Source organism: Trichosurus vulpecula, chromosome 1 (assembly GCF_011100635.1).
Source record: "Trichosurus vulpecula isolate mTriVul1 chromosome 1, mTriVul1.pri, whole genome shotgun sequence".
In the NCBI taxonomy this organism is placed as follows: Eukaryota; Metazoa; Chordata; class Mammalia; order Diprotodontia; family Phalangeridae; genus Trichosurus; species Trichosurus vulpecula.
The window spans coordinates 26525702-26550376 of record NC_050573.1 but is presented as its reverse complement, the minus strand read 5'-3'; the positions used below and the strand labels follow the sequence as shown (position 1 = coordinate 26550376).

At 44.0% G+C, this 24675-nt stretch overlaps 1 protein-coding gene across 4 annotated transcripts in view; it reads right to left on the bottom strand.

Annotated features, from left to right (window-relative positions):
• VSIG10 (V-set and immunoglobulin domain containing 10) overlaps positions 1 to 22672 on the bottom strand; it is a 38996-nt gene extending 16324 nt beyond the window's left edge. For 2 of the 4 annotated variants that reach the window (XM_036761496.1, XM_036761512.1), the window contains exons 1-4: positions 22071 to 22672; positions 16332 to 16622; positions 5410 to 5715; positions 3012 to 3275 (exon numbers count right to left, since the gene is read on the bottom strand). In XM_036761496.1, the coding sequence (XP_036617391.1) occupies positions 3012 to 3275; positions 5410 to 5715; positions 16332 to 16622; positions 22071 to 22173 (964 nt within the window). In that variant the 5' untranslated portion in view covers positions 22174 to 22672. The remainder of the gene's footprint in view (positions 1 to 3011; positions 3276 to 5409; positions 5716 to 16331; positions 16623 to 22070) is intronic. The other 2 variants (XM_036761490.1, XM_036761505.1) reach the window with 2 other exon arrangements.
• Positions 22673 to 24675: the final 2003 nt, after the last annotated feature.

The following is a 24675-nucleotide window of genomic DNA, read 5'->3' as shown; positions in this document are numbered from 1 at the left end:
AGTAAGTGTCTGAGGCTGGATTTGAACTCAGGAAGATGAATCTTCCTGACGCCAGTCCTGGCACTCTAAGCACTTTGGCGCCACCTAACGCTCAGTAATGGTAATAACAACAACAATTAGTATTAACATAGAACTTGAAGGTTTGCCAAACACTTTATAAATATTATCTCATCTGAGCCTCACATCAACCTTGGGACGTAGGTTCTATTATTATGCCCATTTTAAAGATGAAAAAACTGAGTCAGAGGTTCAGTACCTTGCCCAAGATGACAAAGCTAGTAAGCATCTCTTCACTCTGTCAGCCAGTGCTCCCTAATCCCCACCCCAACTGCTTGTGTCCATCCCCTGAGAAGATACTTCTGTATATTTTGCATGTACTTATCTGTATGGGTGTTGCTTCTCCTCAATAGAATGTAAACTCCTTGAGGGCAGGGGCTGTTTCATTTTTGCTAGTGCTTAACACATAGTAGGTGCTTAATAAATGTCTATTGAATAAATAAATGTTGTATTCTCCCAGTAGAATGTAAGCTCTTTGAGGGCAGGGATCGTTTTGGTTTTAATTTCACATTCCTCAATATCGAGCACATAGTAGGTCCTTAAGAAACATTTAAAAAAAAATAAACTGGCTTCTTCCCTCTTGAATAATGTTAGCCCCTACTTCACAGGGTGGTTATGAGGATCAAATGAGATCACCCATTTAAGATGTTTTGCAAACCTTAACTCGCTATATAAATGTTAGAGGTAGAGACTAGACCTGTGCTTTTATTTTATTTTATTTTTTGGAGGGGGGAAGGCAGGGCAACTGGGGTCAAGTGACAAGTGACTTGCCTGAGGTCACACAGCTAGTGTGTCAAGTGTCTGAGGCCGGATTTGAACTCAGGTCCTCCTGACTCCAGGGCCAGTGCCCTACTCACTGTGTCACCTAGCTGCCCCCTGTACTTTTATTGATATAGGAAACTCCCAGATTAGGAAATTCCCTTTACCAATGCAGGTCTCTGACCCTTAGAGGGCTGTTTAAGGCAGAAATGTTAAACTCCATCACATTGAACCCAAACTAGATTAAAATATAATTAGGAAATATTTGACAAAATAAATTAAAATACAATAAAACATAGTGAATATTAGTTTCTGGTTTTCTGAATCACTGTGCTTCCAGAAGGGATATATACTTCTATTTGAGTTTGCCACCACTGGTCTAAAGCCCTACGGATTTCAGGGACTTGTCAAGGCTCACACAAGCAATATATGTCAGAGGTGGGACTTGAACCCAGGTCTTTCTGGTTCTAATAATTTTGATCCACCTCACCAGGCCACCCTTACAGAGACTTTAGACAGTATTATTACTATCTACCTTGACAGAATCAGAGAAGAGTCAGTGGAAGGAGTGGGAGCCCCGGGTTAAGGCACAGGAGAGAAGGGAGGTGGTTTTATCTACTGGGGAATTTTGCCAAGGGTCAACCTCATGCTTCTTCTGGGTATGGGGAGGATGGTGATGAAGGAGGGTATAACTCTATCTCTCTAGTCCAAGTCCACAGCATGGAATCTCCCACACCTGGATTTGCTCATGAATCTCTTGCCTTTATGACCTTTCTCAGTGAGAATTCTTGTTATGCAAAAGCACTCCATTAAGTTGTTGTTGTCCCTCCTTCATTTCAAAGAGGACCAATAACATCACGGGGTTATATCTGGACTCGAGAGTGAATTGGATTTAAGTGAGGCAGAATTGCACAAAGTTGTCAACCTCACTCTCTCTTCCACAGTCATTGACATCCAATGGCTGGAATAAAAGTCCAGATGACTGATGATGTACTGGGGATGCAAAGACAAAATTGAAGAGTCCCCCATCCTCATGGGGAGGAGGTGAAGTAGCCAACATGTACAGATCGGTTTTAAGACAAACAGGGACAAAGGAAAGATCCAGATACAGGGCACTAAATTTGGAGTCAGGCAGACATGGGTTCAAATACAACCTCAAGTCTTTAATAGCTATGTGACCCTGGGCATTTAATCTCTCTGGACCTCAGGATCCCTACTTGTAAAATGAGAAAGCTAGACTCAATGGCCTCTAAGGTCCTGTCCAGCTCAAAATCTATAATACTGACTCTAAGAACATTTGAGAAGGGAGAAAAGGCTTTGGTTGGAGGGGTCAGGGAAGTTTTTATGAAATAAGTAGCAACTGAATGAGACCTAAAAAAGAATAAGGACTTTGGAAATTCACTACGGGGCATATACCCCAAGGAGGCCATAGACAGAAGGAAACATACAAAAATATCCAGAGCAGAACTTTACCATAGCATGAAACAAGAAACAAAGTGGGGTCCTGTCAATTGTGGGTAGCTGAACAAACCACAGAGTATAAATGTAACGGAACGTTTTTACATTGTAAGAAACCACAACTATGAGGAATTCAGAGAAACATGAGAAGACTTTTATAAACTGATGCAGGGCAAAGAAAGCAGATTAAGGAAAGTGATGTACACAATGTACATAATAATGTAATAATATAAATTATGTATGCAAATAATGTAAATAAAACGACACTATAAGGGAGACATCATTTGCAACAACCAATTTTAGCACTAGAGTGTTTAATCAACTCAGTGGTATCCAACTCTTCCTGACCCCATTTGGGGTTTTCTTGGCAAAGATACTGGGGTGATTTGCCGTTTCCTTCTCCAGCTCATTTTATGGATGAGGAAATTGAGGCAATAGGGGTTAAGTGACTTGCCTAGTATCCTGGGAAAAAGAAGAACCTTCCTTCTTTAGTATTTGGCATTTTCCCACATGTGGACCTTTTTCTGGCTGTACCTTTAGGAAACAGGCTGATGAATAGTCAAAATGGAAGTCTCTAGAGATCACTAGACATACAGGTAGAACCAACATACCTGATTAAATATCTGCAAAATTCAATAGAAGGAAAGAAGAGGGGAGAGAGGGGGAGCCCCCAAACACTCCTTGTTTCCCAGACATCCTATGAAGGAATGGCAACCCCTCTTCCACCGGAGACTCACTTATCTGGACCACGCAGTTGGTTCCTGTCATTCCCGACTCCACAATATGATTCCCGATACACTTGAATTTCTTGCCATCAGACAACTGGGACCGATTGAGTGTCTCTACGCCCAAGCTTGAATTGCCCAAGATCAAGTTCCCTGGCTCTTCTGTCCACAGGAAGACGGGGTCTGGATACCCCCCAGACCATTGGCAGATGAGCTGTAGCATGGACCCCATGGCAGCTGTCTCTGCCCAGCACTGTGGGTCTGACCAAGGAGGATCTGCGAAGCAGAAGAACACTTCTAGCTGGGTCCCTTGGACACCAGGTCATCTGTTAACATAACAGGGCTGACACAACAAAAAGATCAGCCCCAACCAGTTATCTTGATATAGCTGAACCCTCTGGCAACTCCAGAAAAAAAAATTCCATTTTTTTTTTCCTCTCAAGTAAAAGGAATAGGTAGAAATGTAGCTAAGAGTGGATTTTTATGCCTGGGGCAAGTGACTGAAAGTATATACTCAGTTGTGGGGGCAGATAGAGCAGGGTGGGATAAGGGAAGAGCTCACCCCACCCCATCCTCTGGTGTCTTACTGAGTGGACTCTTAAGGAGTCTGAGCGCTTGTAATGGTTGTACTGACAAGCAGGCCAGATTGAATCTGAACACCTTCATGGAGGCAAGATGGATCTTACATATAGAAAGGCTGTGGGAGGGATCTAGGGGTGGCCAAGTGGTCTGGGGTGACTGAAGGAGGGGTCCAGGGAGGATCTTGAGGAGGAGTCTAAGGGAGACTGGGGTCAGACTCCAGGAACCAAAAGAATGGGATTTTGATAGGATCACACCCTCTGTTTTCTATTTTAACTCATCATTCTAGTAACATGTTAACTTCTGTTATTCCCATGCTGCTGGAGGCCTAGAGATACTTTCAGCACTCTCAAAATTCAGCACCCAGGTAGGTGCCCAGATCACCATGCCCTAGTTAGCTCTACATGTTGGCAAGCTATATTTTTTCCATTTATCACAAAACTTTCCTCTCTCCTCTATCAAAAGTACAAGTACCATTTCCTAAGAAGTGTGGTCAATGTTTCCCTTTACATATGCTGATTTTCCTTTCTATGGATTGTAAGTATAAAATTTTAATCCAAGGTCTCTTTTCCCTTGATGTTCATTAGGGTCTTATGTTTTAGCCCCACACAATTGATGTATGCCTAGGAGATTTCAGTACTGATTTTAGCACTCTTTAATTTTTTTTGTGCAGGCCTATGACTTCATCTAGTGTGGGAGGCTCCTGGTATGAAAACTCTTATCCACTAATGCAGATTGCAAAGCTTCTGTAGCTGTCTGGGGAATAGAGAGGTTAGATTGTCCAGAGTCACACAGCCTAGTGCGTGTCAGAGGCAGGACTTAAACCCAGGTCTTCCTGACTCTACTATACCATGCTGTATTTTTTCTTTTGGGTCAAACCTAAAATTTCATTGGTATAAGGGACTTTCAATGATAAAACTGTTCTCCCAATGCAGTTATGTTGACTGCTTTGCAATTTATGGTCTGATACTGAGAGGTTAACATAGATAATGTGAGTTTGTAGTTTTCTAAGTTCCTTTCTATTTGTGTTTGACAACACTGCATTCCTCCAACATGCTGCCTCCTCTCAAGCTGTATATAAAGGATATTGACATAATGGAACAATATTATACCAGGAGACATAGTAAATAGGAGGAATTTGGAGAAACATGAGAAGATTTGTATGAACCGATGAAGAATGAAGAAAACAGGACAAGGAGAACAATACATACAATGCCAATAATATAAATGATAAAAGGTCCACAAAACTCTAATTAATTGTAATAAAGAATCTCCATCCTGAAAAAAGTGGTAAAATGAACCACACCTCTCTCCTCTCAATAGAGAGGATATCAAATGGATATCAAATGGGGTATTACCTGCTAGACTTGGCCTGTGTCAATTGGTTTTGCTTAAATGTTATTCTTTGCTAGAAAGGGCTAGGAGGGAGATTAAGGGCAAATGATGAATATAAAAACAAAAGACAATACAATTTTTTTAAAGGGAAAGCAATGAATAACAAGGTGGCTTAGTGGATAGAGCACTGGACCTGGAGTCACGAAGATGTGAGTTCAAATCTTGCCTCAAACACTTATTAGTTGTATGACCCTGAACAAGTCATTTAACCTTTCTTTGCCTCAGTTTCTTTGTCTGTAAATTGAGGCAGATAGGTTCAATGGTCTCTAGGCTACTCTCCAGCTCTAAATCTGTGACTATGTGCATAAGCCTGTGCAAGACTGCTTGGGTGCATACAGGGGCACAGAGTACCACAGGGGATGGATGAATGAGCTTGCAGGCATTCCAAATTAAGTGTGTTCCCAGCAAAAGGCAGGAGCAATGACTTCTTACGTACAATACACCAGGAGCTCAGAGGTCACTTTCTGAACCCTCTTGCTGAGTGTGTTTGTGGCCAAACATGTGTAATTCCCCTGAAGTGTGGGCGACATGTTGTGGAGCACAAAGTAGCTGAAGGTCTCATTGTTGACCCCAAAGGGTTCGCTGCTGGACCCTGGTGGCTGGAAGGACCACTCCACCATGGGTGGTGGGTAGGAGCTGCTGCTGCAGTTGAAGGTCACCTGGGACCCCCTGGCGACAAAGAGTGAGCCATTCGGGTGGATTCCAGTTGGAGAGATGTTGATGTCGATCTGGGTGGGGCCACCTGAAATGAAGGTAACAAGGAAGAAAACAAAATATTCAAAACATGGGTCCTCCATAGCTCTAACAAATAAATACCACCCCCCCCACCCCCCTACCCCCCCCCACCAAAGGCAATACAGTTGTCTCCTTATTCCCAAGTCCCCTTATTTTAAAATCTATGGAGAGAGATTAGAACTTGAATTTCTCTAATTTAGAGGATTCCATGGTGAGGAAATGCCCTCCACCAATTCAGGTTGACCTCTTTTCTGCAGTTTATAGTCTTAGAGAGTTTCTTAAGGCACAGAGACTTACTTAGGGTGACACACCCAGAATGTAAGAAGCAAGACTTAAATCCAAGTTTTCCTGTCTCTGAGGTTGGCTATCTACTACACCATGCTGCCCATTAGACTGTAAACTCCTTGAGGAAAGGGATGATCTTTTGCCTTTTTTTTTTTTTGTATCCCCAGCACTTAGCACAGTGTCTGATATGTAGTAGGCACTGTGATTTTTAAAAAAAGTTTAGAGGAATAATTTCTGGGTAGTTGTTTTATATGCTCTCAAAAGAACCGCCATACCTAAATGTGGCAATCAACTCTGATAGGCCAAGTAATGAGAAAATGAATATTACGAGGGTCTCATTCTAATAAGAGTCTTGGGGGTGTGACTTGGATCACTGAAATCTTGGTCAAAGAGACTTATCAATTTCATTATCACTGTTCTGACAAAAGGGAGAATCCACATTTTCTCAGACCTATCTAAGTAAACACAATGAGCAGGAATCGACCCAATAGGCTAAACTTAGAATTTCTTTTCCTGTTTCTGATTAATCTTTGGTACGAGTAGGTCTTTGCAAGAGATTTTCCACACTGGTTGACTTCTGGATGAGGAAATAGAAAAGGGGAAAAACTTTGGTCTTGATTGAATAATTAATTATTAGTTCAAGAAAGAAATAATCTTTTCTCTTAATAAATGCTTACTGGCTGACGAAATGGAACACAATGAAAAGATTAAGACCTAAAAAAGATCAGCTTAAATTGAGTGCAAGGAAATATCTCAGTTTAAATTCCCCCTAAAATGGCAGACTAGGACCTAATTCAATTCAGTGAGCATTTATTAGACACCTATTATGTTCTAGGCACTGTGTTGGGTACTTGGGATACAAAGATGCTACAAAGATCAAAATAAAACAGTCCCTGTCTTTCACAGAGCTTACGTTTTACTAGGAATGGTCAACATGAATTGAGAAAAATAAATACAAAGTGTTCCTCATGTGGTATAACCTCAAATTCTTTGAAGGTATATTACACTCCAAAGGAATGAATTTCTAATCATACTAATTTCTCTAATCATTAAGAGACCACTATAACACACTACCCCTAATGTGCTTGGAGGCCTTTTCCAACTCAAAATTCTATGGTCCATGTGATATATAATAGAATGAAACTTGACAGAGGGGATAGAGTACTGGACCTGGGATTCAGAAAGACCTGAGTTTGAATCCTTCTTCAGAAACTTGCTAGTTCTGTGATCTTGAACAAAAAGCTTCACTTCTCTCAGTCTCAATTTCTTCGTCTATAAAATGGGGATCATAGTAGCACTTACCTCCCAGGGTTGTTGTGAGGATTACGTGAAATGATAAATGTAAGGAGTTTGGAAAACCTTAAAGTGATGGATAATGCTAGCCTCTATATTATTAATCAGTATTCTCTGATTTCCTAGCTGGAGCTTAGAATCTCCCAACTTTCACCCCAAACTACATTCATGCTGGCAGGTCTAAGGAGTTTTCCCAGGACGTGACCTGGAGATGGCCACCATGTTATTACAACTCACTCACTCTCATGGTCCTGGGGGTAGGGGGAGATACATTCCTTCTATTCACCACTATGAAGCCCCCATCCATATGCTTACCATTTCAACAAATCAGTCACTTATGACACCGTGTACTCATAAACATGAAACATTTACTAAGTAAGAAGGTAAAGCAATCAATCAAAATTAGCCTAACGTTTATTCATCAAAAGCTGGAATAATCAAAATATGACAAAAACCTGGGTTGTACTCTCCCACCAATACACACAGTGTACGTGGTAGAGACTGGGCAAGCATTTAACGGGGAAGTACATAAGTAGAGAAACACGCATGCCCAGGGCAACTCACAAATCTGGACTGCAGACCTGGAGGTCCTGGTGTAATGCCTGAAGCACCAGGCCTGGAACTCAAATCTGGCCTCAGACACTTTCTAGCTGTGTGGGCCTGAGTGGGTCACTAAACCTGTTTGCCTCAGTTTCCTCATTTGTAAAAAGATATTAAAATAATAGCACTTACCTCCCAGGGTTGTTTTGCAAATTAACTGAGATAATATTTGTAAAGTGTTTAGCACAGTACCTGATACACTATATAAATGCTAACTATCATTATTTTTTATCATCATTATCATCTATTTTAGGAACAGTCTAGACATAGCTCAGGTAATCTGTTCCTCTTCCTGAGCTTTTCTTTTCCCCTTCTAGACAAAGCTCCTTCTCTGTGACTCTTGGGCCACTGATGCAGGAAGCTCTTTCAGTAAAATTGTCACATTAGACCTTTTCAGTGAAACAGCAACCCCTAGTCTGGGGTCTGTGACTTTCCAGGTCTACTCCCTTGGCTGGGCTATTTCAGTAACAGAAAGCCGCCTTAAGCCAGAGAACTAAACAATTCTGGGGACACTGAGGAGTTTCTCTCTTTCTCAAGTCCGAAACAGTAGGAGAAAGTGACACAAGCACACTCATGAGAGGTTTTCCCCCTTTTTTGGATGTGCCTAACGCTAAAGGGAAGCCAACCCTTTACTTAGCCTCCAATCAGCCTCCAGAGCATCTTGCAGGACTTTTCTGTGCTCAGTCATGCTCAACCTTCTAGATGGCGCTAAAGAGCAAGAAGTTCAGCTAGCTCTTCATGTAACAGGAGGGGTCTGCTGGGTCCACTGAGCTCCCAGCAGTTGCAGAACCCCCTAAAGCTTCAATCCATTCTCTCAGTACTCACCCCAAAGTAGCTGAATTGCCTATGCTCTCCAGCAGGGGGCAGTGTGCACTTAGAGATATTATCTCTTTTCTCCTATGGCTTCAAAAGCCTCAAATCAGAGCTCCATCCCTGACTCAGTTTAGAAAAAACTCAAATTCATAGTTCAATTAAATATGACCCAAATAAACAATATATAATTTCTCCCATAGTTACCAAATCATTCTGTAATTTACAGTGTCTCAACTATATCCCTCAAAACCTTGAAAAGTCATATATAAATCAACATTTGGGAAGGAAGGGAGGGAAGGAGGGAGGGAAGAAGAAAGGAAGGGAGGAAGGAAAGAAGGAATGGAGGAAGGGAGGGAGGGAAAGAGAGAGGGAGGGAGGAAGGAAGGAAGGAAGGAAATAAATATTTATTGAGTACCTGCTATGTACTGTGCCAGGCACTCTGGCAAGCACTTTACGAATCTCATTTGAGCCTCACAATGACCCTGAAAGGTAGGTGCTATTATAACCCCCATTTTAAGGGGAAAGAAACAGGTAGACAACTATACAAATATAAACATAAAACATTTTTATACAAATAAAGTTAGATCTAAATAACTGGAATAATACTTATTGTTCATGGATAGGTAAAGCCAATATAATTAAAAAGTGACAATTTTACCTAATTAATCTATTTATGCAATGCCATCCCAATGAAATTACTAAAAAATTATCTCAATGCATTAAAAAAATAATAACAAAGTTCATTTAGAAGAACCAAAGGTCAGGAACTTCAAGGAAGCCAGGGGGAAAAGACAGAAAGGAAGCAGATTTAGTAGTATCTGACCTTAAACCTTTTTATAAGATGAGAGCATTGTTGAAGCATATCATTTTGATTATTTTAAATCAAAATTTTCTTGTATCAATAAGACCTATGCAGCCAAGAACAGAAGGAATGCAGAAAAGTGGGAAGAAACTTTCATAGATAATCTCTCAGACAGAATGGGATTGGGTTGGAATATTGTTGCGGTGTAGGAAACGATAAACTGGTTGACTTAGAAAACCATGGAAAGATTTGGACATATGAAAGAAGATGCTATTCACCTTCAGAGAAACAAGTAGAAATAAGCACAGTACGATCTTACATATACGTATAGGAGTGTATGTATGTTTATAGATATCTATGTATATGCGTGTATTTATGTGTGTATATATGTGTGTGTATTACACACACATATCCACACTTAATTGTAGCCGCCTTGGTGGGAGGAGAGGAAAAAAAGTAAAAAGTGCACAGCAAAGAACAAAAGAAAACCTACAAGGAAGTGAAGAAAAGCTGGACAGCTTTGAAAACAATGTGTAGTATTTATTACATAGATTTTCTTGAAATGGAAATGTATTACTTTATATTGAATCCTCTCTTATGTTCTGTTGTGTACATGGCATTTTTTTTCTTTATTTAAATGTAAATTTAAGATAAATTAAAGTTTAAATAAATCTAAATAAAGTTTAAAATAAAGTTGAAATAAATTTAAATAAGTTTTAATTAAATTTTAAATTTAAATAAAATTCAATAAGTTTAAAATAAATTTTAAAACTTTTTAAAAAAAGGAAAAAAGAAATAGGCAGAAACTTGCCCAGGGTCACATTTCTGAGGCTGAATTTGAACTCAGATCTTGTTGACTCCAGGCCCAGGGCCCTATCCACCGTACCACCTCTAACTGTCTCAATAATGCTTTGCAGACATCACCACCTTCAGTCCACAACACTTGTGTCTTTAAGCTACTTTTAAACAGGTCCTCTCAGCATATTTATCTATAGAGCAGGTTTTTCTTAGGTCTTCAGAACTGTTTCAAGCTGCTTTTTTAACACAGATATCTGAATTCTACCTTTTTGGCAAAAAAAAAAATCATATCATATTTAGTCCATATTTTAAGGGGCTCACGCCCTACAGTGACATCTCCCACTTCCACACCTTTGCACAGGCTGTTCCTCCCACTTGTAATGCACACCCTTCCCACCTCCACCTCTTAGAATCTCTAGCTTCCTTCAAGGCTCACCTTAAAAGCCACCTCCTCTGTGAAGCCTTTCCTGTTTTCTCCCAGTTGCCAGTGCTCTCTCCCTCTTCGAATTGTCATCCATTTATTTATGTGTGTCTGTGTGCGTGTGTGTGTGTGCGTGTTGTTCCTCACAAGTAGAATGCAAAATTCTTGAAGGCAGTGACTGTTTCATGTCTTTGTAGCCCCAGAGCCTGGCACTGTGCCTGGCACATAGCTATGCATATGAATTGAATAAATGCTTCCTGAATGAATGAATGATTGCCTGTCCAAACAGCGATGACTTCTAACCATTCTGTCAATTCTCCTTGAGTACATCCCCTCCCATGTTCTACGAGCCATAGGAACAATGGAAGAGAAAGAAGACACCCATCTTTCTTTTTTGTTTACAAGAGCAATTTAGCCTCCAAGCAAAATACATTCAATTTACGTCGGCAGGACAAAGCAACTTAGGTTTTCTCCACCCGACCAGCTCAGGTTTTTATTAAGTGCTACACTCACAACTTGGCATGCCAGCATGGCACAGAGCACTGGACTTGGAAATGAGGACACCTGGGTTTTAATCCTGCCTTAAAGACTGTAGGTCCCTGATAAAATTACTTAACTCCTCAAAACCTCAATGTTCTCATCTGTAAAATGGAGACAACACCACTTGCATTACTAATCTACTTTGCAAGGAAGGTCCTGTGTAAAACTCTAAGAACTCTATACATTTTAACTATTGTTATTATCATTAATCATTGGCGTCATCATCCCCCAAGGTCATTAAATGCTTAACATCTTTGAGGAAGGCAGGGGTGGCAGATAAATCTATTGGTGTTCCTTAGTTATTCAGGTAGGCCTATGGAGCAGGTGTAGTGATATGTGGTATGTGATATCCTTAAGGTGCTGTCCCCTCAACCCAGATCATGAGATACAGGATATTCTGACTAGCCAACATTCTTATTAGCACCTCCTTAGGAAGGGTGAGGCTCAGAACCTGGCTCCTGGCTTTCTCCGGGACTCTCTCAATCCTTCCTCTCAAATCTGATTTTGTCCTTCTAGAAAGACAGCCCAAGCAATAGCCAAGGCACCCTCCTCCTGCGCCATGCCTGCCCTGGCTCTCTAGGTATGAGAGGAGGGAGGAAAGGATTGCTTGCTGGTACATGAGCTATTCTTACCCAGATACTTAGAATCTGTTATTTTATCAGGATGGAGAGCTCCCAGTATGAGAGTGCCTTTCCCCAATGTGGCTTACAACCTATGATCGGTCAGTCGGTCAATCAATAAACATTTGTTGAGCACCTTTATGTGTCAGGCACTGTATTGCCTGCTGCAGATACGAAAGGGGCCGAAGGTAGTTCAGGGCATGAGATCAAGAGAGTGGCTAGCTTAGCCAGGGCCACACAACTAGTAAGTATCAGAAACAATATTCAGACCCAGGCACCCCACCACCAAAGCCAGTACTCTATCCACAGAGATATGCTGCCTCTCAGATGTTTGGACTTTCCCTTTATAACTGTATTCTTCCTTCCCTTCCCTTCCCTTTTCTCTCTTTTTAAATATCACTTATGCTTCCCATGGACTCCATCCCACTGACCCCTACAACAAAACTCTCCTTTATTTAAAAAAAAAGTGGGTTAAGCAAAATAAATCATCACATTGTCCAAGTCTGAATGTGCACACTTCATTCCTCCCCTGTAGGCTACCATATCTTTGCTGCATGCCTCTTGGTTTTAACCCACAGAAAAGAAGAGCCATAATTATAATTAGAATAGAACAGAAGCTCCCTGAAGGCAGGAACTGTTTCTTTTTTCCTTCCTTCCTTTCTTCCTTCCTTCCTTCCTTCCTCCCTCCCTTCTTTCTTCCTTCCTTTCCTCTTTTCCCCTTTCTTCCTTTCTTCCTTTCTTCCTTTCTTCCTTCCTTTCTTTCTTTCTTTCTTTCTTTCTTTCTCCCCTGTTCCTAGTACAATGCTTGGCACACAGTGAGTACATAGTAAGTCTGATATCAATAGAATCACAGAATCTCAAGGCAGGAAAGACCTTCTTTAGAGGCCATTTTGCCCAACCTGTACCTGAAAAAAAAGAGTTCTCCTTATAACAAAACAAGCAGTCACATAGTTTCTGCTTAAAGACATGCTGTAAGGAAGCCCCATCTGCCAAGGCATTAGCTCTACTTTGGGCCAGTTCTCAATGCTAGGAATTTCCTCTGACATCTAGTGTAAATTTGCCCCTCTACAATTTTCACCTGGGACTCCTCATTCAGCCTGCAGGGCAGAGCAGAACAAGGCTAGTCCCTCTGCCAAGTGACAACCCCTCAGACACCTGGAGAAAGCGAAACTGTCTATGCTGAGTCTTCCTGTCTCGGCCTGATCCTCACGTGGAATGGACACAGGGCCCTTCCCCATCCTGGCTTCCCTTCTCTGGACATACATCCGCTTGTCAATGCTCTCCCTAAACTGTGGCGCCCAGAACTGAGCCATCATTTCCAGTTTCAGATGATTTAACAAGGCACACAGGAATCCATCCCTGGATAAAAGACGCTCTCATCTGGCCGATGTCTGAGACTTTTCTTCAACATTCTCCTTCTTCGTTTCATATTGCCCCAATGAGGAAAGTTCTCGACAGCCACGATGGCAGAACCAGGCTGTGCCAAATGGTACCAGCCATTGGGAGCCCAGGTAAAAGGCAGTGGCCCTGTTAAGCTCATGCTCCACAGTCACCTCAACCTAGGTAGGGAAGATGGCTCATAAGAAGGGCAAAGAAGGAATGAAAGGAAAGCATAAACATTTATTAAGTGCCTGATATGTGCTAGGCACCATGCTAAGCATATTTGATCCTCTCAACAACTCTGAGGTAGGTGCTATTATTATCTCTACTTTTACACTTGAGGAAACTGAGGCTGATAGGTCAAGTGGTTTACCCGGGTAAGTGTCTAAGGTTGGATTTAAACTCAGACTTTCCTGACTCCAGGCCCGGTGCTCCATCCAATGCACCACCAAGAAGACTAATAACTAGCATAGGGATTCCCAAAGAAGAGTCACCCATCCCTAACCCAACGGTTTTCTCGGGGACAGTGTTTTGTCATGGAAAAATTGCTAAATTCAGACCCTGGATTCAAATCCTGACACTAAATATATTAGCTATGTGAATCTGGGTAAATAATTTCACCTCTCTAAGCCTATTTCCTTATCTGGCTAATGATGAAGATGTCTGCACTACCTACGTCACAGAGGCTGTGAAATGCTTTATATCCCATAGCACATTATATCCTGAAAGTGCTATGAAAATGAGTTATTATTATCATCATCATCAAGCCGCTGCTGTTACTGCTACCTCCACTATAGCTAATGGTCTCCCACCAGAGATTGCCTACATAGGCCAATGCCTAGAATTTCCAAGTGTCTGAATTGTCCATGAAGAAGTTAATGCAAGCCTAAAATTTCCTCACCAACTCCTAAGGAAGAACCAGCCCAGACACAGGATCCAAGTAAGACTATCATTAGATACGAAGGAGGTGATAGTCCCAATGTACTCGGCCCAGGTCTAACACACAGAGTTACTATGTTCAGTTCTGGGCCCTACTTCTCAGGAAGATCCAGCCCAGACACAGGATCCAGGTAAGGCTATCATTAGACATGAGGGAGGTGATAGTCCCAATGCACTCTGCCCAGATCTAACACCCAGAGTTACTGTGTTCAGTTCTGGGCCCCACTTCTTAGGAAGATCCAGCCCAGACACAGGATCCAGGTAAGGCTATCATTAGACATGAGGGAGGTGATAGTCCCAATGCACTCTGCCCAGATCTAACACCCAGAGTTACTGTGTTCAGTTCTGGGCCCCACTTCTTAGGAAGATCCAGCCCAGACACAGGATCCAGGTAAGGCTATCATTAGACATGAGGGAGGTGATAGTCCCAATGTACTCGGCCGAGGTCTAACACCCAGAGTTACTGTGTTCAGTTCTGGGCCCCACTTCTTAGGAAGGACATTAACAAGCTGAAGAGCGACTAGGATGATGAAGGATGGTGGTTGAAGTAACTAGGGATGCTTAGCCTGGAAAGGCTAAGGAAAGACGTGAGAGCTGTCTTCAAGCAGTTAAAAGGCTACAGTGGGGACGATGGATTGGACTTCTTCCCCTTGGCTTTGAAGAATAGAACTAGGAGTGAGGGAAAATTGCATTAGGTTTGATACAAGGAAAGTCTTCATAATAGTGAGAGTTATTCTAAAACAAAATGTGCTTCCTTGGGAGGTAGCTGGGTTCTCCCTTACTGGAAGTCTTCAGAAAATGGATGTCCACTTGTTGGGTATATTGTCAAGAGGATTCATAATTTATTATTGGGTTCTTTAACTTCTGACACTGAGAACCTATGATTCTGCGACCTCGGTGAAATCCTTGATGGACTGACCCCAAGTTGTTCCCCAAGCATATAAGCAGTTATATAATGATACAGGCATACAGCATATTTATACTTAGAAAGTCCTTCCCTCTTTTTCCCCTTTGCTCCCTGAAGGGCACCCCCCTGCCTGCTATACCAGTCCCTGCACACAACACAGATACACCCACAAACCTGTCCCAACCTGTACACACGGACATACATATGCTCCAGACCCAATCTGCAAATTCCTTCTCTGCCCTCACCTGGCCTGCTCACCAAACACCAGTGGACCCTTTCCATCCAAAATGGGAGGTTTGAGGAGGGGGAAGGGGTGGTTGGGCAGGGGGAGTGATAATCATAGCATTTAGAGCTGGAACAGGCATTTGTAACCATCTGGTCCAATTGCTTCATTTTACCAAAGAGGAAGAAGCTGAGCCCCAGGCATTTAAGTGGATGGCCAGATGTCCAAGGACCAGCATAGCCATGCACAAAGAGGTTCATGAGTTGCTTGACTGACCACTAGGTCATGAATATTTTAGCCATAGCAACTATGAGACAAAGCAGATATAAATGGAGTGATATAGAACAATCCCAGAGTATCAACCAGAGGAGACCTCATAAGCTATTTAGGTCCAGCCATAACTGAAAAATGATCCCCTCTACATTAGGTGATGAATTTTTTAAGCTTCAGAGGCCCATGAGATAAAGACCCTGCCCTCAGGGATCTGATATTCCTATCCTACCCAATGGATCATCCAATGAGGGAGCCAAGGCCCAGAAACTTACATGAGCTGTCTGAGGTCACTCTGGTAGTAGGAGACAGAGCTGGAATTAGAACCCAGGTGTTCTGGCTCCAAACCCAAGGCTCTTTTCACTTCAATGTCAATTTGGTCTCATAATCCCCTCATAAGATAAGCAGGGCCAGGCTTCTGCTCATTTTACAAAAGAGGAAACTGAGACCCAGAGCAGTTACACGACCAGGTAACAGCAGGGCCAGGACTATAATCAAGGCTCTCTTCCCTTTACTTCCTGAACTCAAAGGGGCTGATTGGAAATAAACCCTCCACCCTTTGCGTCCCACATCAAGTTCATAGAGATATCTGGTGGGTCAAGGATTGGCAAACATGATTTCTGGGGATGATACTTCACAGCTTTCTCTACTTTTTCTACTTTTCTTGCCCCAAACTTAAAACAAACATAGGCCATCCATAGGCTTAGAGAGAAATTGGCCTTTGTTACTTACTGGCTACTAGCAGCTGGACCCTGTGTTCCAGGTGGTCTCCCAGGGTCTTGTTCAGGACTTCCCGACAGGTGTAGTTCCCTTCATCCTGTGGGCCCAGCCCTGTGATATGCAGGGAACTGGCATTCACCAGGGAGTAGCGGAATTCAGGCGTGACAGTTGTGTTGGAAGAAAGGAGGAAGGTAGCCTCAGGCTCATTCCTATACCAGCTCACCAGGCCCCCAGGGGCAGTAGTATTGCTACAAGGTATGGTAATGTTCTCTTGTTCTTCTCCAATAAATACAGCTTTGGTTTCTGCAAAGGAGAGAAGCCAGTTAGTACCACTCTGAAATACCTGGCCAGTCACCTGAGTCTTAGAGATATTCTCATGGATGTGACTTCTCCCCCACATCCAATAAGCAATTTTAAAAGGGGAAAATGGAGAAAGCCACCACAGTGATTACAGGCCACTTTAGCCACAGGCTAATGGCAATGCCAATTAACTTACCATATTCTCTCTATGATAAAATACAAACTCCCCAGCCTACTACTCATAGCCCCTCACAGGATGGATTCAACCGACCTCCCTGGACTTATTTTACATACTTCCAACCTTCCAACTAGCTGTCCTCCAAATTCAACACTAAATTTTTGGAATCCTTTATGCCTTTAGCTATTACCCACCCCTACCCCGTTACCCCCATGCCAGAAATGTACCATCTCTTCAGACCCACCCTTCAGAATCTTTATCTTCCTTTAAGGCTGACCGAAGATGCTACTCAAATGCTTACTAAAGCATTCTCTTACCCCACCCCTTGCCCAGATGTGGACAGTCCCTGCCTTTTCAAGTCCTCACCTAGCATTTATTTATTAGATCAGGGCTGTCCTACCTTAGGTTTTTATTGAAACAATAGACAACATATTTTTACTTGCCATTTTAGTGAGAGCTCTTTATGTAAATTTCTATGCTTGTAGGCGAGTCACATAAATTGAACTGTGGGCTGCATTTTGAACAGCACTGTTTAGATTATATGTCAGAAATTAACTCATTTCTATAATGCTTTGAGCTTTGCAAAATACAACCTGGACACAACCCCACAGGATGGATAGTGAAAGCTTTAGCACACTCATTTTACAGATGGAGAAATCATGGTTCTGCAAACAAAAAGCTAGTCATGTAACTAAGATAGGATTGGAACCTGGCTCTTCTCAACTCCAAGCCCTGTGCTCTATCCATTACACCTGACTATTACACCAATCCAAGCCGGTAAAGAATAGAAACCCCTTGAGGGCAGGACTGTTTCACTGTGGTCTTGGTATTCCCAGAGTTCAGTACCAAGCCTTGTATGCTGGTGGTGTTTAATAAGTGTTTAAAGAATAAACAAATGCTTGAAGTTTTACACTCCCTCACCCCAGCAGACCCTAGAGCCAGACCAAGGCGCAGTATTTAGGAACTTTGGATGGCAGGTAATACAGTTTAGTCCTACTCTCATCACGGTGGGTTCTCTTTCTACCAATCACTCAACAAGCATCAGATACTGACATCCTTTCTCCAGCTGAACTGCCCAGCTTTCAAATCCTACTACAGAGAGTGCAGTTCCAATAGGCTGGCCACGTTATTCAAATGCCTAAAAGACTATTTTATGGAGAACTCACACAAAGTAAGCACTCACATGGAGATGAGCAGAAGCAATACAAGGACATTCTCAAGGTCTCTCTGAAGAACTTTGGAATTGAATGTGTGACATGGGAGACACTGGCACAGGACCACTCAGTACGGCGTGTGCATCAGAGAAGGTGCTGTGCTCTCTGAGTGAAGCAGAATTGAAGTAGCTCAAAAGAAATGCAAGATGCACAAATTTAGAGAATCCACCCCAAAAATCACATGGACTGCTTGTGCCAGACCTGTGGCAGAGCCTTCCGAGCTCGTATTGGTCTGATCAGCCACAGTTGGACACTCTATAGCTTGACTCTAACATGGTGATGTCATTTTGGTCCTCTTCTATCACTAAGGACAACAACCAACCAACCAAGTGTCAGGCACTAGGAACAGGGTGCTGAGATCCCAAAGATAAAAATGAAACAGCCCCTGCCTTCAAGGAGTTTAAATTCAATCAGGAGACAATAAAATGAATACACTGTGATTTTGGTAGTGAGAGAGAACGTTAGCAGCTGGAGGGCAATGGGAAAAGATTCCTGTACAAAGTGGTCCTTGAGCTGAGATTGGAAGGGAGTGAGGGTTTCTGAAGAGGCAGAGGTGAAGAGGGCATGCATCCCAGGCATGGGGAGCAGCCTATGCAGCAACATGGGGATGAGAGATGGAATATGAGGTGAACAGAAGAGGAAGCAAGCCAACTGGGCTGGACATTAGCATGGAAGGTACAATGTAATAACCATCTGGAAAAGGAGATTGGAGCCACATTGTGAAGGGCTTCAAATGCCAACCAGAGGAGTTTGTATTTTATCCTACAAATGGGGAGCCACTGGAATTTATTGAGCATGACAGGGACACGGTCAGAACTATATTTTAGGAATGTCGATTTGGCAGAGGTGTGTAGAAAAATGTCAAGCGGGTGAAAACCCCCTCTACCTTTTAGCAGGTGGTTTTGAGGGATCCTTAAATTGGTAGGCCACAGTGGAGTTAAAAGCAGGAGGAAATCTTCAGAAGTGACCAGGGTGGGAGAGACCGTGATATGGCACTGATATGTACTGGATGTGGAGTCAAAAGACCTGAGTTCAAATCCCTGCTCTGCCATGTACTAGTTTTTGACTTTGGGGGAGTCATTAATCTCCCTGGGACTCAGTTTCCTCTTTTGTCAAATGAGGAGTTTGAGCTAGATGGCCTCTGAGGTCCCTTCTGGTTCTAAATCGATGATCTTAGGTGTAACCTTGGCAAAAAACCATTTAACCGCTGTGTGCCTCAGTTTCCTCTTCTGTAAATAAAGGGGGTTTGACTAGTTGGCCTCTAAGGCCCTTGCAGCTTTAGAGCTATGATCATAAGTCCATCTAGATGGCTTTGAAGGTACTGACCAGCTCTAGGGTCATGACCCTACGATTTTTCTGGAAACCAGAAAGACTCCGGCTGGCAATTTTGGGGAGGAGTCCCGGGATTGGGACTTGCATCTGACATGCATATTCCAATACGGAAACATGTCCCCTCCCAACCCTGCTGGCTGAGGAGATGGGGAAGGAGGGGTTAAAAGGGAGCAGGGCCTGGGACACTAACACAACTCAACACAACTCCCACTTACAGGACACTGGCCTCAAAATGACTCCACGAGAGGGGCAGGGTGAGCATCATAGAAGAGGAGAGGGAGACCCAAACCCGGGCAGCTAGTAAACATCGGAGCCAAGATATAATAATGATCATGGCAGCTGGTACTTATAGAGGGCATTAGATAAAGTACTACAAATATGCGTGTCTATATATATATGCATATATATTAAAAGGATTAAGAGTACATGTGCATGTTTACCATCTACATAATATATATACACACATGTAAGTCTGCTCATGACAGCTTATTTCCAACTCTCTGTGACCCCATTTGGGGTTTTCTTGGCAGAGATACTGGAGAGTGGTTTGTCATTTCCTTCTCCAGATCATTTTACAAATGAGGAAACTGAGGTAGAAAGGGTGATTTGCCCAGGGTCACACAGCTGGTAAATGTCTAAGGTCAGATTTGAACTCGGGAAGATCAGTCTTCCTGACTTCAGGCCTGGCACTCTATCTACTTCACCATCTAGCTGCCCTTCAGTGCATAAAGTAGATACTTAATAAATGCTTGTTGAACTGAATTAATATTCCGAATCACTATCAACCTCCCAGACCAGGCTTGTCATCTCTATCCCCCTAGAGCCTCCAAAGGTGGTCATCATCGTCATCAAGAGACAGTTGGACATATAAGGGATATATATATATAGATACACACACATATATACACACAATATACATGTGTATGTGTGTGTGTGTGCGCGCGCGCCCGCACGATCACACCTCTTGCCTTTTCAGTGGTTTGGGGGAGGGGCAGGTGGGAGAGAGAGAATTCAGAACTCAAAAAATTTTTAAATGAATGTTAAAGATAAATAAAGAATAAATTATTATTATTTTTAAAAAGAGATAGTCACTATGGTGATCTTAGAGCGTCAGAAGAGGCCTGGAATCAAATCTTTGCTCCAACACTTGCCAGTGGTGTGACTTCATATTAGAAACAATTCACCTCAGTCAATTTTTTCCCCTTTATATGGGGAAAGTAGCATATGAGAAACAAGATCACAGAGAACTGCAAGAGAACTTGGAGGACATTGAGTGCAGCTCATTTTAACAGATGAGGAAACTGAGGCTCAGAGAGAAGTGATTTGCGCAGAGTCACCTGCTAGGTACAAAGTGTTCTTGGGAACAGTGAAGGATGATAACCACCCCTCTCTAGAGCACTCTGTGGCTTACAGATCATGAATATTCCTATCCCATTTTACAGACTGGGAATCTGGGGCTGCCAAAGGATGAACAGATGTCCTCCAAAGTCCTTTTGGCTCCTAAATTCGGGGAAGGGGAAGGACATGGAGTGATGGGAAGAGACTGCTTTTTTTTCTCTCTGACCCCACCCCCCCACCCCCCAGCTGCCTCTCTATGCTTTATGTATTATTAAAAATTGGGTTTGGTTTTCTCTTGGATGTAAAACTCTCATCTCCAGGAGGAAAAATATTCTATTTAAAAACTTCCACATTAAGGGAAAGGAAACTGACGTTGGTGCCAGAGGGCAGGGCTTTGCCATTGGTTACCTTCATGAAAGTGGGCAGGTCACCTTCCCATTAGGGCCTCAATTCTCTCATCTGGAAAACCCAGGGACTGGACTAAATGACCTCTGAAGTCCCTTCCGGCTTTGATCTGAGTCCAAAAGAGTCCAGTCCATGTGAGTACATAAGCCTGGAGCCTGGGGGTGGGGTGGGGACTGAAGGGGGGGTGCTACATAGACCAGGAGCCTGAGGGTGAGGGAAGAGGAGGGGGTATATAGGTAGGGCAGGTGCCTGGGAGGTGTGGGAGGACGGGGGAACACGTAGACCAGGAGCCTGGGGATGAGGGCAGAGAAAGGGTACACAGGACAAGGAGCCTGAGCCTGGGGGTGGGGGCGGAGGTGGGGGCGTGTCTGGAAGTCTGTATTTACAGACAACCATAACAAGTCAGTGGGAAAGAAAGAATTAGTTCCCAGCCATGTTCTAGCCGGGGCGGCTAGTAAAACCGAGGCAGAGTTCCCGACGGACGATCCCGAACCCCCTTATACTTAAACACACACACACGTCCCTTCTGAGCGCCCCAGGACAGCCAGTTTCCAGTCCTGCGGAGCCCACACCCCTGGCTGTCAATATAACCCGCCAGAAACAAAGCAGGATGGGGGTGGGGGGGTGGGGAGAGAAACGGACGGAATTCCTGCTTTCGGCAGGAGGGGGTCAACAACCCCGGAGCCCCAGATCCCCACGGGACGGCTGCGGCTCCAGATCTGGCAGCTCTCTAAAGAAACTACTGGAAGCGCAGCGACGACAGGAAGCTGGGGAGAGGGGCAGAGGCAGTGGGTCAGCCCCCCAGCCCTGCCCTGCCCAGCTCAGCCCTTCCTGGCCTTGCCCTTCCCAGGATTTGGAAAGCTCAGCCCTTCCTGCCCAGTCAAGAGCCGAGCTACTTCCGAAAAAGTGTGCCTGCCTCTCCTCCCACCGACTCACCTCCCTCCCTCCCTCCCTCCGTCCTTCCTTCCCCAGACTCTCGGGTACCTGGAGGGACGCCGTTCGCGGACGATTGCTCGCAGAGAAGGAGGAGGAGAAGGAGAAGAAGGAGGAGGAGGAGGAGAGGTGTGGGCGCCCTGCCTCCAGGCATCTTGATCTCCGCGCCGTAGCCGCAGCTTCAGCAGGCTGCGGGGGCACAGAGGACAGCGCACAGCGGGGCAGGCGGGCACAGCGCAGCAGGCGGGCACAGCGCAGGCTAGGTCGGAAACGGCCGGTCCCGGGAAGCTCAGCGCTCCGGGCGCTCTTGGCACAGAGTTTCGCCCGCGCTCTGGGGCTCTGCCAAGTTGCTGGGGCTGGGGGCGGAGCTGTTGGACTTCCCAGGGGCGGGGAGGCTCCGAGTTCACCCCAGACCAGCTCTGGGAGGCTTGCACACTCGCCCTCTCCGCCCGCCGGCTCACTCACTCACACACAAACAGCGCAGCGAAGCCGCAGGCTGGATGCTCGGTGTGTCCATCCGTCAATCTGTCTGCCGGTTGGTCAGTCCAGGCCTAACCCGACTCCCTTCGCAGAGATGCTCGGGGCCCTACTTAGCCCAACTTCCTCTTCTAGCTCTGGGGGGCCGGCCGGGGAGGCAGGCACCAAGCCGGACAAGCCTCGCCCGCAGCCTGTTAGGTGCGGAGCCAGCCCAGGCAGAGGAGGAGCCGAGCCATCGGACCCGCCTCCGCTCCCCCCTTCCCTCCTCCCTCCTCTCAAGTCCCCGCATCTCTCCGGGCTTGCAGCCCCGCCTCGTCCCTGCCCAGTGCAAACTGATCTGTGATCCCGAGAGGAAAGCTGACATCCAGGGCGCACCCCGCCCCAGGGAGACAGAGTAAAAAGGTCCTGCCAGCTTGCCAGCCTGCCCACTCTGGGCTGACTCCCCGGCTTGACAGCTCCTGTTTCTTCTGGGAACCTAAGTCTGAGGTGCAGTTAGTGTGTCAACAGGAATTTATAAAGTGCCTACTAAGTGCCGAGCACTGCCCTAAGCGTTGGGGATATCAAGACAGTAAAAAAAAATAAAAAAAAAACAAGAAAAACTCGGTTTTTGTCCTTAGGGAACTCCCATTCTAATGAGGGAGTCAAACTTTTAAATGACTGCACAAACAAAATATATATAGTGTGAGATGGAAGGCAATTTCAGAGGGGAAGGCATGAACGTTGGGGTGGCCAAAAAGGCCTCCCTTAGCAGGTGGGACTTGAGCTGGGTTCTGAAGGAAGCCAGAGAAAATGAAAGACAGAAGTGAAAAGACATTCCAAGGGTGAAAACTATTCCAACCGTAGAAGACTGAAGAAGTGTCTGGAAAGCGAGCCAGGCTGGGAGTGGGCCCTTTAGCAACCCTTGGAGCCGATGGGTGGAGTCGGCAGATTTCCATAGACTCCCAGGAGGGACCTTAGAAACAAAATGAAATCCAATATCTGCTTTTGACTGAGGAACTGGAACCTAAGATCACACTTATTAGCTGTGTGACCCAGGACAAATCACTAGTCTTCTGAACCTCAGTTTCCTCATTTGTAAATGTGGATGATAATGATACCTTACCTCACTGGGTTGTTGTGAGAATGGAATAAAATAACATGTTTAAAAAGCCATTTTAAAGCTAAATAAATGTCATTGCTGAAACTCAAATAGTCAAAAAACACTAAGCGCCTGCTATGGGCCAGGCTCTGTGCTAGGCTCTGAGGATTCAAATACAATAAATAATAGGATCCCTAATTGCAAAGACTTTACATTCCATTAAAAGCAGACCTAGAGTCAGGAAGACCTGAATTCAAATCCAGTATCAGACACTAGCTCTATGACCCTGTGCAAGTAACTTTACTGCTGTCTGCCTTGGTTTCCTCAACTGTAAAATTAGGATAAAGATAATGCTTAGTTTTTTGAATTGTTGTGAAAATCAAGTGAGATAATTTTTGTAAAGTGCTTTGCAAACCTTAAAAAGCACTATTGTTACTGTTAATGAAGGAACGAAAGGGCATTTATTAAGTGCCTACTATATGCGATGGTGCTGAGCATTTGCTGATGGAAGCAACCTACCCTGATGAAATCAATTCCAGTCAGAAAGAAAAGAAGTAGTAGCAGTAGTAATAGGTAGTAGTGGTAGTAGTAGTGGTGGTAGTAGTGGTGGTGGTAGTGGTGGTAGTAGTGGTGGTGGTAGTAGTGGTGGTAGTAGTGGTGGTGGTGGTGGTGGTAGTAGTAGTAGTAGTAGTAGGTCAGAGTTTAGTACCAAAACACAGGTTTCCCAACTTCCAGTCCAGAACTCTTTCCTCTAAGGAGGCGATTATGCCACAGACCTGGATTCTACTTTTTAGTATATGAGGCAACTGCAGGTCAATGTGTCTTAGTAAATAGGTCAGCCTTGGAGTCAGGAAGTCCTGGATTCAAATCTAATCTCGGATACCTACTAGTTATATAAAACTTGGCAAAAATCATTTGCTACATCAGTGAAATCACAGTTTCAATAAAAAACAAGCAAACAAAATAATTGTGGAAAGAAGGTGAAGAAGAAAAAGACCTGTATTTGGCTTCAGAGGACCTGGGTTTAAAGCTACACTCTGCCACTTAAAACCTCTGGGCAATGGGACAGTGGGGGTACAACACTGAGCCTGGAATCAGAAA